This window comes from Anarhichas minor, unplaced genomic scaffold, assembly GCF_050575085.1.
Source record: "Anarhichas minor isolate MPS153535 unplaced genomic scaffold, ASM5057508v1 ptg000027l, whole genome shotgun sequence".
In the NCBI taxonomy this organism is placed as follows: domain Eukaryota; kingdom Metazoa; phylum Chordata; class Actinopteri; order Perciformes; family Anarhichadidae; genus Anarhichas; species Anarhichas minor.
The window spans coordinates 12,835,683-12,846,984 of record NW_027466473.1 but is presented as its reverse complement, the minus strand read 5'-3'; the positions used below and the strand labels follow the sequence as shown (position 1 = coordinate 12,846,984).

The following is an 11,302-nucleotide window of genomic DNA, read 5'->3' as shown; positions in this document are numbered from 1 at the left end:
GTACAAACGACCAGTGAGTGTGTAGCGCCACCTATAGAGCGAGTGTGTGTAGGTATTATCCTTTAAAAACATATAATTAACCATCTTTAAAAAAAAAAAATTTAATAAAATTGACTATCACAAGTTTTACTTCCCTTTAAAGATGTCTAGCATTGATATATTTTCATGAAAAATATGTTAATAATAACTTTATTTATATAGCACCTTTAAAAACAGTCTGTAAAAATGTGTTTTAAGAAGTGATTTAAAATAAGAATATACAGTATATACAGAATATACAGTATATATGATAATATTACACAGAATAAATTATTTATTGAGAGAGATTAACATAACAGAGTATTGTAGTTTCATAGCATAAAGTGGGGTTTGTTTACCCAATGCTGCTCAGTGAACGTGAATCATTATAGTTTCATATAAGATAGCCTAATATAATATGAATTCCTTTGTGTTAAGTAGCCTACGTGTTATAATGCAGTCAAATAGCTCGGGCTGCAAAATATGGAGCATTCGCTGTAGAACCTGAGGGGACTTTCCGACAGCAATTGAACGCAGCAACCTGCTGTGTTTTGAAGGAGCTTTTCTTTTTGCAAGGAAATTATCTTATAAATGAGACACGGTCGCAATAAACATAATGATCTCATTAAGGTAATATTCATGTTTCTTCCGCGTAAACTGTATTTACGATCAATGTAGCTGCTTCTCAATAACGCCATATTCATATCAGAAAGTATCCATGTCTATTAAAGGGTATTTAAACAAGTCAATGCGTCTATTCATGCAGCCTTTTCTCGGATAGTGCTATGGAGCCTGTCATTTCTTCCCCCTTTCCTTTCCCTGCTAACCTATTCATTAATATGCACGTTTCAATGTAAGAACATCTGTTCCTGTGCAAATGTGCATTTACTTTGGTTACACTTGTCATTGCCAATTCTCCTGCGAAATCCACATTTTAAGCCACTACAAATGTCTTGCCATACTGGTTTACAGAACATTAAACTAAAAATAAATACATGTCTAAAATACCAGCAGCGTGCTTTATCTTTCGCTGCGTCTCTCTCCAATATGAACTATAGGGGGAGCTCCAATGCAACGTTTCAGATTTGCACCCCTCAAAACCAAAACACTACACTGCAGCAGGTGCAGAACATGACAGATAGCATGCATAGTTAACCAGAGAGTAATGCGTGGGAAAAGGACAGCTTGAAAGCATATTGTCAAGTGTGTTTGAGGCAGGCCACTACAGATTAGTGGGCACATTGTCTGTGAACTTTAGCTGTTGAATGAGAATTTAACTAAATAACAGTAGATTTAATATAATGTCAGCGTTTAAATACCACAGACCATAACCGTGAACATATGAATAAAATCATTGGAATTAAATCCACTTGAAATTACCATTAGAAATATTATTGGATCTTAACATTTAACACATTACATTAATCAACATTAAGTATTTAAGATGAACAACATAATTTAGAACTATTACGAGCTTGTTATGTATCCGTGGTTGTCATTAGCAGTTTAAGGTTGATCAATGTTCTACCACTATCGGCATTACATTTTATTTTTTTTAAACCTATCTGGATATTTCTGTATAAGGCGGCTCAATTGGAGGATGCACAGCCTTGTTCCCAATCAACCAATTAGTAAGCGACTGCTTAAATCCCAGCTGGAAGAACTTGGACCGGTTTCACGGCTCCAGGATGGAGGGGTTCCTGTCCACGTTGCCACCGTACAACGCGTGCGCTGTCCCGGCTCCGGACAACAGCGGCTGGGGGAAGAGAGAGGGCCGCTTCATGATCCCCCATGGACTAAACTACCTGGAGCTCTACAAGGCCATCCTGTGCCAGGTCAGCCCCAGTGTGCCCCCTCTACTCAGGAAAGCAAACACCAAAGAGTGCGGCGTGCAAGTAAACGCCAAAGTGGATAAAATCGTGCAGTGCTCGCTGGGTCCCAAGACGCTGTTCTGCGCGGAGAGCGACCACAACGGGACCTCGAAGTCGCCCAAGGGCCCGGAGCCGATCAGGCCGGACGGGAAGGCGCTCTACAACACGCCGCCGCTCAGCAAGCTGCGCTTCCTGAGGCCCGTTTCCATCTACTCGCCGATGTTTGACCGACGGATCTTCACGAAGACACTCGAGGACGACGGAAGAGAAGCTGAAGCCGCCGAACAAGCGGAGTCTGGTAAGGAGGATGAGACGGATCACAGCGGGGAGGACACGGTGCGGGACTTGAAGACGACTCTCCACAGGTCTTTGAAGGGTCCGTCCAACTTTCAGGTGGGTGTCTAAGACCTAAGATCAACTCTTCCCCAAACTTTATTCTACACATAGACCAAGAACTGCTGTGTGGTAATTTGATAAAAATATATGAAATGCACAGCAATGAAACAATTAAGGTCTTACAATTAGATTTGATACAAGGACATGCAGTGCACAATATGAGCTAATAAAGACTCACCTTAACTATCATGTTGGTTCATTCTGTGCTTTAGAAAAGATAAGTGGCACAAGGTAAGGCTGCTTTTTATAGCACCTTTCAACAAGGCAATTCAACTTGTTTTTAAATAAGACACAAAAGGGCATTAAGTCAAGATATAAAAGAAACAAGCCGACACAAAATTAAAGGAAAAAAGGGGGGAAAAGGAGCTCAAAATTATCTAAAATTGACGGGAAAAAAACTGGATACATGGAACAATAAAAATTGCAGAGCAAGAAATGAATGAATGGATATATTTCATAAAAGGCGAAGTCACAAAGCAGTTAATACACGACGGGCCCCCTTTTCCCCCCAGTTTGTGATTGAGCCCTGGTTGTGACTCTGAATGTTTGGGTCTTTCATTCAATATGAATTTGTCTTTATTTCAGTTCTTCGAGCAGAGGTATGGCTTTTTCCACTGCAAGAAGTGCAACATCCGGTGGGAGAGTGCTTATGTGTGGTGCATCTCTGGAACCAGTAAAGTAAGTGGTTTATTGTTCACTGCACACATTTGTGTTTGGCAAAATCTGCATTCCAAATAATGATCCAGATTTTAAATATTGTTTTTGTGCGTCAGGTTTACTACAAGCAGCTCTGCCGGAAGTGCCAGGTGGGCTTTAACCCCTACAGAGTGGAGTCCATCGTCTGCAAGGTACGTTTAACTTTGTGGCTCCAAGAGAAATGTGAATCAAGTCTTAAGTTTCTTAAAACTTGAGCATCAGGGGTCGGAAGCATCCTCCTGCTCTTTTGTTGCTTCTATCAGTCACTAACGGTCTCCTCCCCTCTGCCTCAGGGCTGCTCTCAGACGAGCTGCAGCTGTGAGAAGAAGCAGAGGCACATCAACATGAAGAGGCCTCACCGCCAGGACCTTTGCTGTCGCTGCAAGGGCACGAGGCTGTCCTGTGACGCCACCTACAGCTTCAAATACATCGTCTGAACGGCCTCGCGTGCTCGCTCTGGCCTGGACACCCTGTGCAGGTCGCGAATGGAAGTCGCCTCCACTAACGGACGGAAGAGAGATCCGTGTCTTCTCCTGCCAGCGAGTAGATGAATCTCTGTCTTGGTTTGTTAGTTTGAAGCAACTTCTCAAAAGAGTTCCCTTTTTGTTTCCCTTCATCAATCCTGGAGCTATATGAAGACTATTTTTGTAAGAAAAAAGAAATTAAATTTATGAAATAAAGAAATTGCATGCCAGAAGTTGAGGAATTATTCTAGATTATATTGAATTTGCACTCATTCATTTAAAACCTTCATCTTCATAGCGTGGCACAACCTTTTCTAGCTCTAAAAGCTCAGTTTGACTTCATGCACATGTGTTGAGCCCAAAGGTTGTGTTCAGTAGTGTAGTGTGAAGAGACGCATTCGCAATCTAAAAAGGTTTTAAGTGAAATGCGGAAGAAATAACTTGATATGTCTTTTACTTTGACACAGACTTGTACAGAGCATCAACTCAAAAACAACTTCACAAAGGCTGTAAAAGTATTTACAAGGTGGAAAAAAACCAACTACAGTCTTGATCTAAAAAGCTTTAAAAATGTGCAATTTCTTGTTTGGCATGCACACACACACACACACACAGGAAAGAAAAAAAAAAAAACATACCCGCATGAGCTTAAAGCTCCTTTTTGTACCTCATACAAACATCTTTCAGATAAAATATGATTTTTGTTAATAAATATGTCAAACACTCCATACAGTACACTGAAGAGTCATGCATGGCAGTTTGATTTGAGGGAACAAACATCAATATAAAATCTAAGTCAAATGAGTGATTTATAGTTGATCAGATATAAACGGGGACATTTGTACAGTAAAGGGGAGGGGCAAACGAGGGAGTCACAAAAAAAGGGCTGCCGACAGGACTTGTTGGACTTCAGTAGTAGCACAGGGTTTCGTTTTGAACGCCAACAATGAGCGCTGAATGTCAGCGTTTCCCCTACGTGTAAGGTAACTACAAACCACGCTATTGTGCCAGTTGTGTGCCCATAACTATTAATAGTATACAGAGACAAAATATTTTGAGCGTGTACATGCACCATCCTCCTAGCATGTGAACACAAGGTCAACGCGTTACAGTGAGAAATATACAGTGTGTGTACGCCCGCTAATGATGCTACAACTTGCCACAGAGGAGTGCACGGATAATGGCATGATTAGTGTACCAATGTTTACAACAGTAGTCGGGAGACGAGCTGGTTCACTGATGCAGAATATAAACGGAGCGAGGGCAGCACGAGGAGGTACGCTTGAGTATTCCGCTTCCGCTCTTTGTCGATTAGTCTTTCAGTCGGTCTGGAGAGGTCAGACTTTGAGGGAGCGAAAGGGACACTAGTACAGTGAAACGCATTCATCTGGGTCATGCATTGCACAATTTCCTCCAAAAGGAGTTCTCAAAACAGGACGCAACAGGAGAGAGAAGTTATTCCAGCTTTTGGCTTCTCCTCCTCAGTGAAAGCCTTTTCTCACACAGTAACAAAAAACAAACCTTTCTGTAACATCTTTTTAAAAACTATACCAAAATTCCATTTAGTGCAATAGCGAAAACTCTACCAGTGATGTCACGGGTAGTTTCCTCACTGTCTCTGGCAATACTAACAGCAAAACTACGTCCTTTTTGACGGAGGCAGTCAATCAAGTTCAATCAGTTCCATCGAGTTAGAACTCGGAGCTAACAGCCTTCACAGGTCCTCGGGTGCAGAGTAGATTTAGTGCTGAATGACGACCCTAAAGCAGGACTCAAACTCTCAACATGTAGCCGTAGCGAAGTATCAGGTCATCTTAATCAGCAGGCAGCAGTCTGTGGTATCTAGTCGGCTCAGTGATCCCATTGTGTCTGGGACATGATGCAATGTTCTTAAAGTGTAAAATCTGAAAGTGTCTCTGGGATGTCATCTTCTCCTTTTCAGATATAAAGATCTGACGGTGGCTCATGGTTGGTTTCTTTCAGGATTCATAGAAGTCTGAGCTCTTTAGGTCCTCTGGCACGTCTCAGGTCTGGACGTCTGACGGTTCAGCATTCAGGAGCCCCCCTACTTTCAGTAGGGGCAGGGCGGCGTGCCCCACCTTCCCAAGGTAGCGAGATAAGGGCGTAGCAGCTCCACCGAGGGAACAACAGCAACCCCATGCCGCAGCCTCTCCCGGGCCGGTGGGGCAGGGAGGAGGGGGAGGAGGAGGGGGAGGGAGACGGGATGAAGATGGGGCAAGGCCATGGGTTAACACTGTGTCATGGCCCGGGTCTACAACTGGGGACGGACTTGAGTGTTTGTATGGAGAGCGGGGGAAATGGGGGAGATGCGAACCCGGAGGGGGATCGGAAGATGCGTTTGTGTCCGAGTGGGTGAGCAAGGTGGGTTCCGAGGCCACAGTCGGGAGCATGCTAGATGTACGAGATGATATCAGGTGTTTGCTTCCGTGTATATGCAACAGTGGTGAACTGTGTGATGAACGTCCTCTGAAAGGATAGTAAAGGTGAGTGTTCTCATCGAGATCACTCCTCCTCGGCTCTTGTGTGTGCGGCATTGTGAAACTTGGTTGGCCTGGTGCGTTTGAGAACAAGTCTGGGGGTTCGGGAAAATCAAATGAGGTATCAGAGTCTACGGTAGATGAGAGCAGATTGTTTGGGTCGTGATCTAAATATGGTTCTGGTGTCGGGCCGGACTGTAGGCAGGTATCTGTCTGTTGCTGTGCAGCCGGGGCAGCAGATACACAGGAGGAGGCAGGGGCCAGGTGTGTGGGTGCTGGGCCTCCTCTGTGAGAGCAGGCAGAGATGAGAAGGGATGGGGAGATGGTTTTGGAAGCGTCAACGGTTGCACGGACGGGGGAGGCAAGGGTGGGGAAGGAGGGGGCGGGGGGCTCCTGAGCTCCTGTCAGAGGCTGGTCCCGGAGGTGCTGGAGTCGGGGAGGTAGGTTGTGACGACCCGGTAACCCTGGGCGCGGCGGATCATGTCGCGGATCTCCCCGTTGAGCTCCAGCAGCTTGGAGCAGATCAGGCTGAGGTCCTGGCGGGAGCCGACCAGGGCAATGGTGCCCGTCTGGCCCAGCGTCTGGTGGCGGAAGTAGACGTTGAGCAGTGTCTGGACCTCGCTCTCTGAGCTGCCACCGAACACGCCGCTGGGCCACTGCCTCCTGCAAGCGAGATAAAAAAAGATCTGTCATCTGGCAACCGTCATCTAGTGTAAGACTTTTGGGAGAATTGCTACTGACCTGCACTCCTGGATGTAGCGCACAGCTTTGGTGAACTCATGGTTCTTAAGGCACTCCAGTATGGCCTGCACCGCTGCCTCCGAGGTGGGGAAGCTGGGCACAACCATGGCTGCCACCTGGGTGGCGTGGGATCGAGTGTGGGCCAAGTGTTTGTGTTCCAGGTCGCTGGCCACAGCCGCCTCCGCCACATGCAGGCTGGTCTTCAGATCAGTGAGCTCTCGAGACATGTTCAGCAGCTAGGACGTGGGAAGGAAACAGAAGGAATGTTTATATCATTTGATATCAAGGTTCACTGTAGGAGCCAGAAAAAAAAGCTTTGTCTCCTCTGTGAAGGCTGACATGTAGTGTCCTACTTTGTTGGATCTTTCGTATGATTATTTTGATGTCGCCGTGGGTGCCAATGGACGGAAATCCATTTTTTTTTAGCTTAATTTATTTTTTGTTTGTTTCTGTTTTGAGGAATAGTTGTATGGGGTTAATTGTGTTTTTGTTTGGTTTACAGCCAGTGAGCCTCTGCCTTGGTGGTTTTTCCATCCTGAACAGTGTATAGACTATAAATGATGTCTTGGTGAGCTATGATTTGGCTCACCTCAGGCACAGAGCTGACAGCATGGACTTGACCAATGAGCGAGCAGTAGGACTGGAACAGTAGGAGAAGCTGGAAATGCAGCTTGTAGAGCTTCTGACAAAGCTCCAATTGCTAGAAGACATGAAAGAAGAAAACCGGTCAGTTTCATCATTAGCAGAGAACATGCAGACACACGTAACACCACCTATACACACGCATGCAAACACAACTAGCGGACTGTCTTGTGCAAAGTAAATTAAGCAGTTTATCAAGAGGTAGTGAAGTGAGGAAACTTGTAAGAGAACTTACTGCAAGAGACTCCATTTGCTGGACAGCGAGAGAGCATGTTAGGGCATCAGAGTAAGGTGAGAGGAAGACAAAGCATCAATCAAACACATGCACAGCCAAGTGTAAACCATGACTATTCAGTTAGCTAACAAGAATTAGTCAACAATGTGTAAAACCCAGCAGCATTTAGTGCTTGGTGGCTGGGGGGGGGGGGGGGGGGAGGGACTAGATAACACACTGCAAACATGCAAAGAGAGCAGAAATCTCAGTGTGACGAACAGAAATAGAATTAGAGAGCACAGATGCTTAAGAAGTTACCCATATGTTGAGCGTGTTTGCCGGTAAACCGTAGATAACTTGTAAACAAGTTGCCTGTACCTTCTCCTCTGAGTCTTCAGGCTGGCAGGTAACCACACTGTCACCGGGGCACCTGGGAAATGTGTCCTTACAGTTCCTCAGCCACTGAAAAAAAAAAAAAAGAGATGGTGAATATTTAGTTAGTTCATCACACATTTACATGAAAAAGCAAAACAGATGTATAAATAACGTGTAGATGTTAGGTTACCGACACAGCGGCGTCCTCTCTGGTGTTGTAGGTGTCCAGGTACTCCTGCAGCTCCAGCGCACTGAACTTCATTTTTTCAAGGAGGCCATATGACATGATCTGGAAAGATCAACAAATGAGTTCAGTGCATCAGACAAATTCAACACAAATCCAATTTCCCGCTGTTTACAGACCTCCAACATGCTGTTGTCACGGTCTAGTCAATCGTGTCTGCAGTACTCACCGTGTCCGCGTCGATGTAGATTGTGGGACAATCTGAGCATGTGGTCAGCATCTGTGACGACCTGACGAACTTTGTGCCAATGCCCCTTAAGCCCTCCCCAAGGTAAGTGGCAACATCAGTGGTCAGGAGGCAGAATTTTCCCTGGATGTTCTGGGAAAGAAAGGAAGTTTAATGAATTGTTGTACATACATGCATGTTAATTCTACTGGACTTGAGAGTTTGCTTGAAGAGAAAAAAAAGAGCATCATGGTTACTAACAGGGACAGAAATGTGCATGAATTGATAATTCCAACTAATCCTTCCCGTGATTTACCGTAAAGAGAGATGAGAAGACTTGAAAAGTGTGGACGGCACAGGATCCATCCGAGTCGGTCACAAGCTGGTTGATGTGACAACGCCACGCCTCCTCAGCATCGTCACACACTGTGGGCTGGAAGGCTGCCAAGATGGCGGAGAAAAATGGAGAGGGGGGAGGAGGAAAACCGAGGTCTTCCAAGTCATCTACATCATCACGTAAGCTGTTCGCCATGGAAATGGGAAAGATATGGGGGTACAAAGAAAAAAGGTTTTGATACCTTCCCCCCAAAAAGGTTTTCTATCAAAATAAAGTGCTCAGCAACCTCATGGAATTATAGGAGTTGGCTAATGCGACTGCCTCTCTTTAAGCAGTATTTGGCGAAAAATGATTAATGTTTTTCAAAGCTAGCCTAATGTACGGGTTACAGGGGGCATCGCGAGGGCCAGGATGAATATAATTCATTTAATAGGAACTATTTAAGAGGATTATTTAATATTAGAGAAAATACCTGGAAAATCAGGACAATAAATGCCAAACACAAACTGCGGCAACAAAGAAAAACAACGTACTGAATCTTACTCGCAGGGATATAACATGTACAGCTTGTAGGGGTTGAGACATACAACCTAATATTACCCACATATATCGTTTTCATTTTGTGATTTAGTCACTTACACAAGGTTTAAAGTCTATCTTAATGAAGCTTTTTCATTATTTAAAACTGGGGGGGGGGGGGGGGGGGGGTTGCATATATGCAAATGAAAATTGGATGTCTGAGAAAAGTATTTACATCACCCTTCGTTGTGAATAACAGCACGTAATAAATGACCTAATCTGTCCCAATGCTATCTGCACAAGCATTCTGGTTGTGACAGATTAGAGTCAGCGCTTAGGCTGCAGCTTAACCGAGGTTTAGTCCCAATGTCAGTCAATCTGCCGGCTGATAAAAAGTTCCAGTGAAACAATACTCCATATTGTTTCCTGTTCTTTTACTCCTGCCTGTCACATTCACCTGGGCAGACAGTTGGGGTCTAGAAAGTCCAGCGGTGGTTGGCAGTAGTCTGCGTTGAGGCTGTGGTCCAAATTGGGCAGATGATCCAGACGCTGCCCCGGCAACTCCAGGGTGAGACTCTCGCCGCAGTCCGAGCCGTGAGGGAGCTCGTTGGCGCTCAGCGACAGTTCGTCATCCTGGGCCTGAGTGTCTTCATCCTCGCCACACACCGTCCCCTGAGGAGACAAACATGTTATATTTTATAGGGGATACAAATGCATCTGTATTAATACACTAGTATATATGTTTATGTATTTTAGTCCTCACTTGTAGGCTCCCGTGAAAATCGTGGAGTGCTCCCTGTCCCGGTGTGGAAGCATTGAGGGATTGCAGGTCGGCAGATGAAATGTCATAAGAGGTAGATAGAGAATCAGTGTGATTGGTTTCCTCCGATGGAGAAGGGTTCGTCTGAAACAGGAAGGCAAACAAGGGACGTCTATCATTTTGATCGACTTATTCTGTCAAACCCGGTCATTGCAATAACACACAATGACGTTTTTCAGGCTTCAGTGGATGTTAATGTGGCATTGATCCAACAGTTAAAGCTACGCACAAGCTGAGAGTGAGAGAGGCTCTGGCTGGTTGAAGACTCGTCTTCCTCTGAGGACTCGTCTGAATCGTGGGGGTCCTCGTGACCCAGACTGGGGGTGCTGCCTGAGTGCTGGCTCTCCTCCAACATGTCACCCAGCTCTGTGCTGTCCAGAGAGCGCCGACGCACGCCCCAATTAAAGTTATCGACGGTCTCGCCCTGGATAAAACGCACACACGCACGTACACATTGGAAGACAAGGGCAGAGGCGATGGGAGCAGTGAGTTTCATGAAAACATGAATAGTTGCCGTCTAAGAGCACCCGGTGACAAGCAAAAGCTGCGAAATGTTATTCATGGCATGAAAAATATGCTGGAAAGGCTGTCTGCATTCAAAATAGCCACAATCTAATTTATCTCCATTATGACAAAGAGCAATAAGGTCAGAAATGTAGTTCTGCAACAAAGCTGTGAGAGCAAAATGAAGCACAATTATCCCGCAACACCACAGCGCTGATTAAAGCTAATGTAAGTGCTCAGTGTGAGAGACCTTACCTGGAGCTCCTAGGCAGCGAGGGGAAGAGAGAGAGACACAGAGTTAGACATAGAGAGAGACAAGGAGGAGGGACAGAGAAATACATTTCAAATGTATTGATGTTAAAGAAAGACAGACGGATAAAGTGAAACACGCATCAAAGGTAAAAGGGAAAGGATAGAGACAGAGACTTTACTATCTACAGTTAAAATCAAGTGACGTACGTTTAGCACTCATAGGGACTCAAAGTGTGTCTGTGAAATATAAATCTGACCTCTCCGTCCTCCAGCTCCACATCCAGGAAGTCAAAGTCTCGGAAAACCCTGAACTGCTGCTCGCTGGCGGTGTCGTCTAGCGTGTCCTCTCTGGTTCCGCCCTCCTCTGATGACACACCACTCTCCCGTATCTCCATCATGTCCAAGTCGCCACACGATGAGAAGATCACCTGACGAGAAGGAACAAAAAGGTATTTAAAAACAACTTCCTTATGAAATAAATAAATATCTGGAAGGATATATTCATATATTCTGTAAGGAAGGAAGAATTATTAACCTTACTAGGA

General features: G+C 45.1%; 2 protein-coding genes across 3 annotated transcripts in view; one reads left to right on the top strand and one right to left on the bottom strand.

Moving 5' to 3' along the window:
- Positions 1 to 1,706: 1,706 nt before the first annotated feature.
- On the top strand, positions 1,707 to 3,418 carry zar1l (zygote arrest 1-like). The gene is made up of 4 exons (XM_076101130.1): positions 1,707 to 2,282; positions 2,871 to 2,963; positions 3,059 to 3,133; positions 3,275 to 3,418. Exons 1-4 carry the CDS (start codon positions 1,707 to 1,709, stop codon positions 3,416 to 3,418), a joined length of 888 nt encoding a protein of 295 aa, XP_075957245.1.
- Positions 3,419 to 3,882: 464 nt separating this feature from the next.
- Positions 3,883 to 11,302, bottom strand: part of fryb (furry homolog b (Drosophila)) — a 43,387-nt gene continuing 35,967 nt past the window's right edge. The window contains exons 55-66 of one of the 2 annotated variants that reach the window (XM_076102367.1): positions 11,015 to 11,185; positions 10,761 to 10,769; positions 10,231 to 10,425; positions 9,945 to 10,085; positions 9,639 to 9,853; positions 8,642 to 8,846; positions 8,329 to 8,478; positions 8,106 to 8,204; positions 7,919 to 8,002; positions 7,274 to 7,384; positions 6,685 to 6,920; positions 3,883 to 6,606 (exon numbers count right to left, since the gene is read on the bottom strand). In XM_076102367.1, the coding sequence (XP_075958482.1) occupies positions 6,348 to 6,606; positions 6,685 to 6,920; positions 7,274 to 7,384; positions 7,919 to 8,002; positions 8,106 to 8,204; positions 8,329 to 8,478; positions 8,642 to 8,846; positions 9,639 to 9,853; positions 9,945 to 10,085; positions 10,231 to 10,425; positions 10,761 to 10,769; positions 11,015 to 11,185 (1,875 nt within the window). In that variant the 3' untranslated portion in view covers positions 3,883 to 6,347. Of the gene's footprint in view, positions 6,607 to 6,684; positions 6,921 to 7,273; positions 7,385 to 7,918; positions 8,003 to 8,105; positions 8,205 to 8,328; positions 8,479 to 8,641; positions 8,847 to 9,638; positions 9,854 to 9,944; positions 10,086 to 10,230; positions 10,426 to 10,519; positions 11,186 to 11,302 lie in introns of those variants that run through there. The other variant, XM_076102366.1, reaches the window with a different exon arrangement.

Excerpts from the sequence above, each read along its gene's own strand:
- zar1l (XM_076101130.1), top strand. The coding sequence starts at position 1,707 with ATGGAGGGGTTCCTGTCCACGTTGCCACCGTACAACGCGTGCGCTGTC. Across the intron at positions 2,283-2,870 it reads AGGGTCCGTCCAACTTTCAG|TTCTTCGAGCAGAGGTATGG; the intron begins GTGGGTGTCTAA and ends TCTTTATTTCAG. Across the intron at positions 3,134-3,274 it reads TGGAGTCCATCGTCTGCAAG|GGCTGCTCTCAGACGAGCTG; the intron begins GTACGTTTAACT and ends CCTCTGCCTCAG.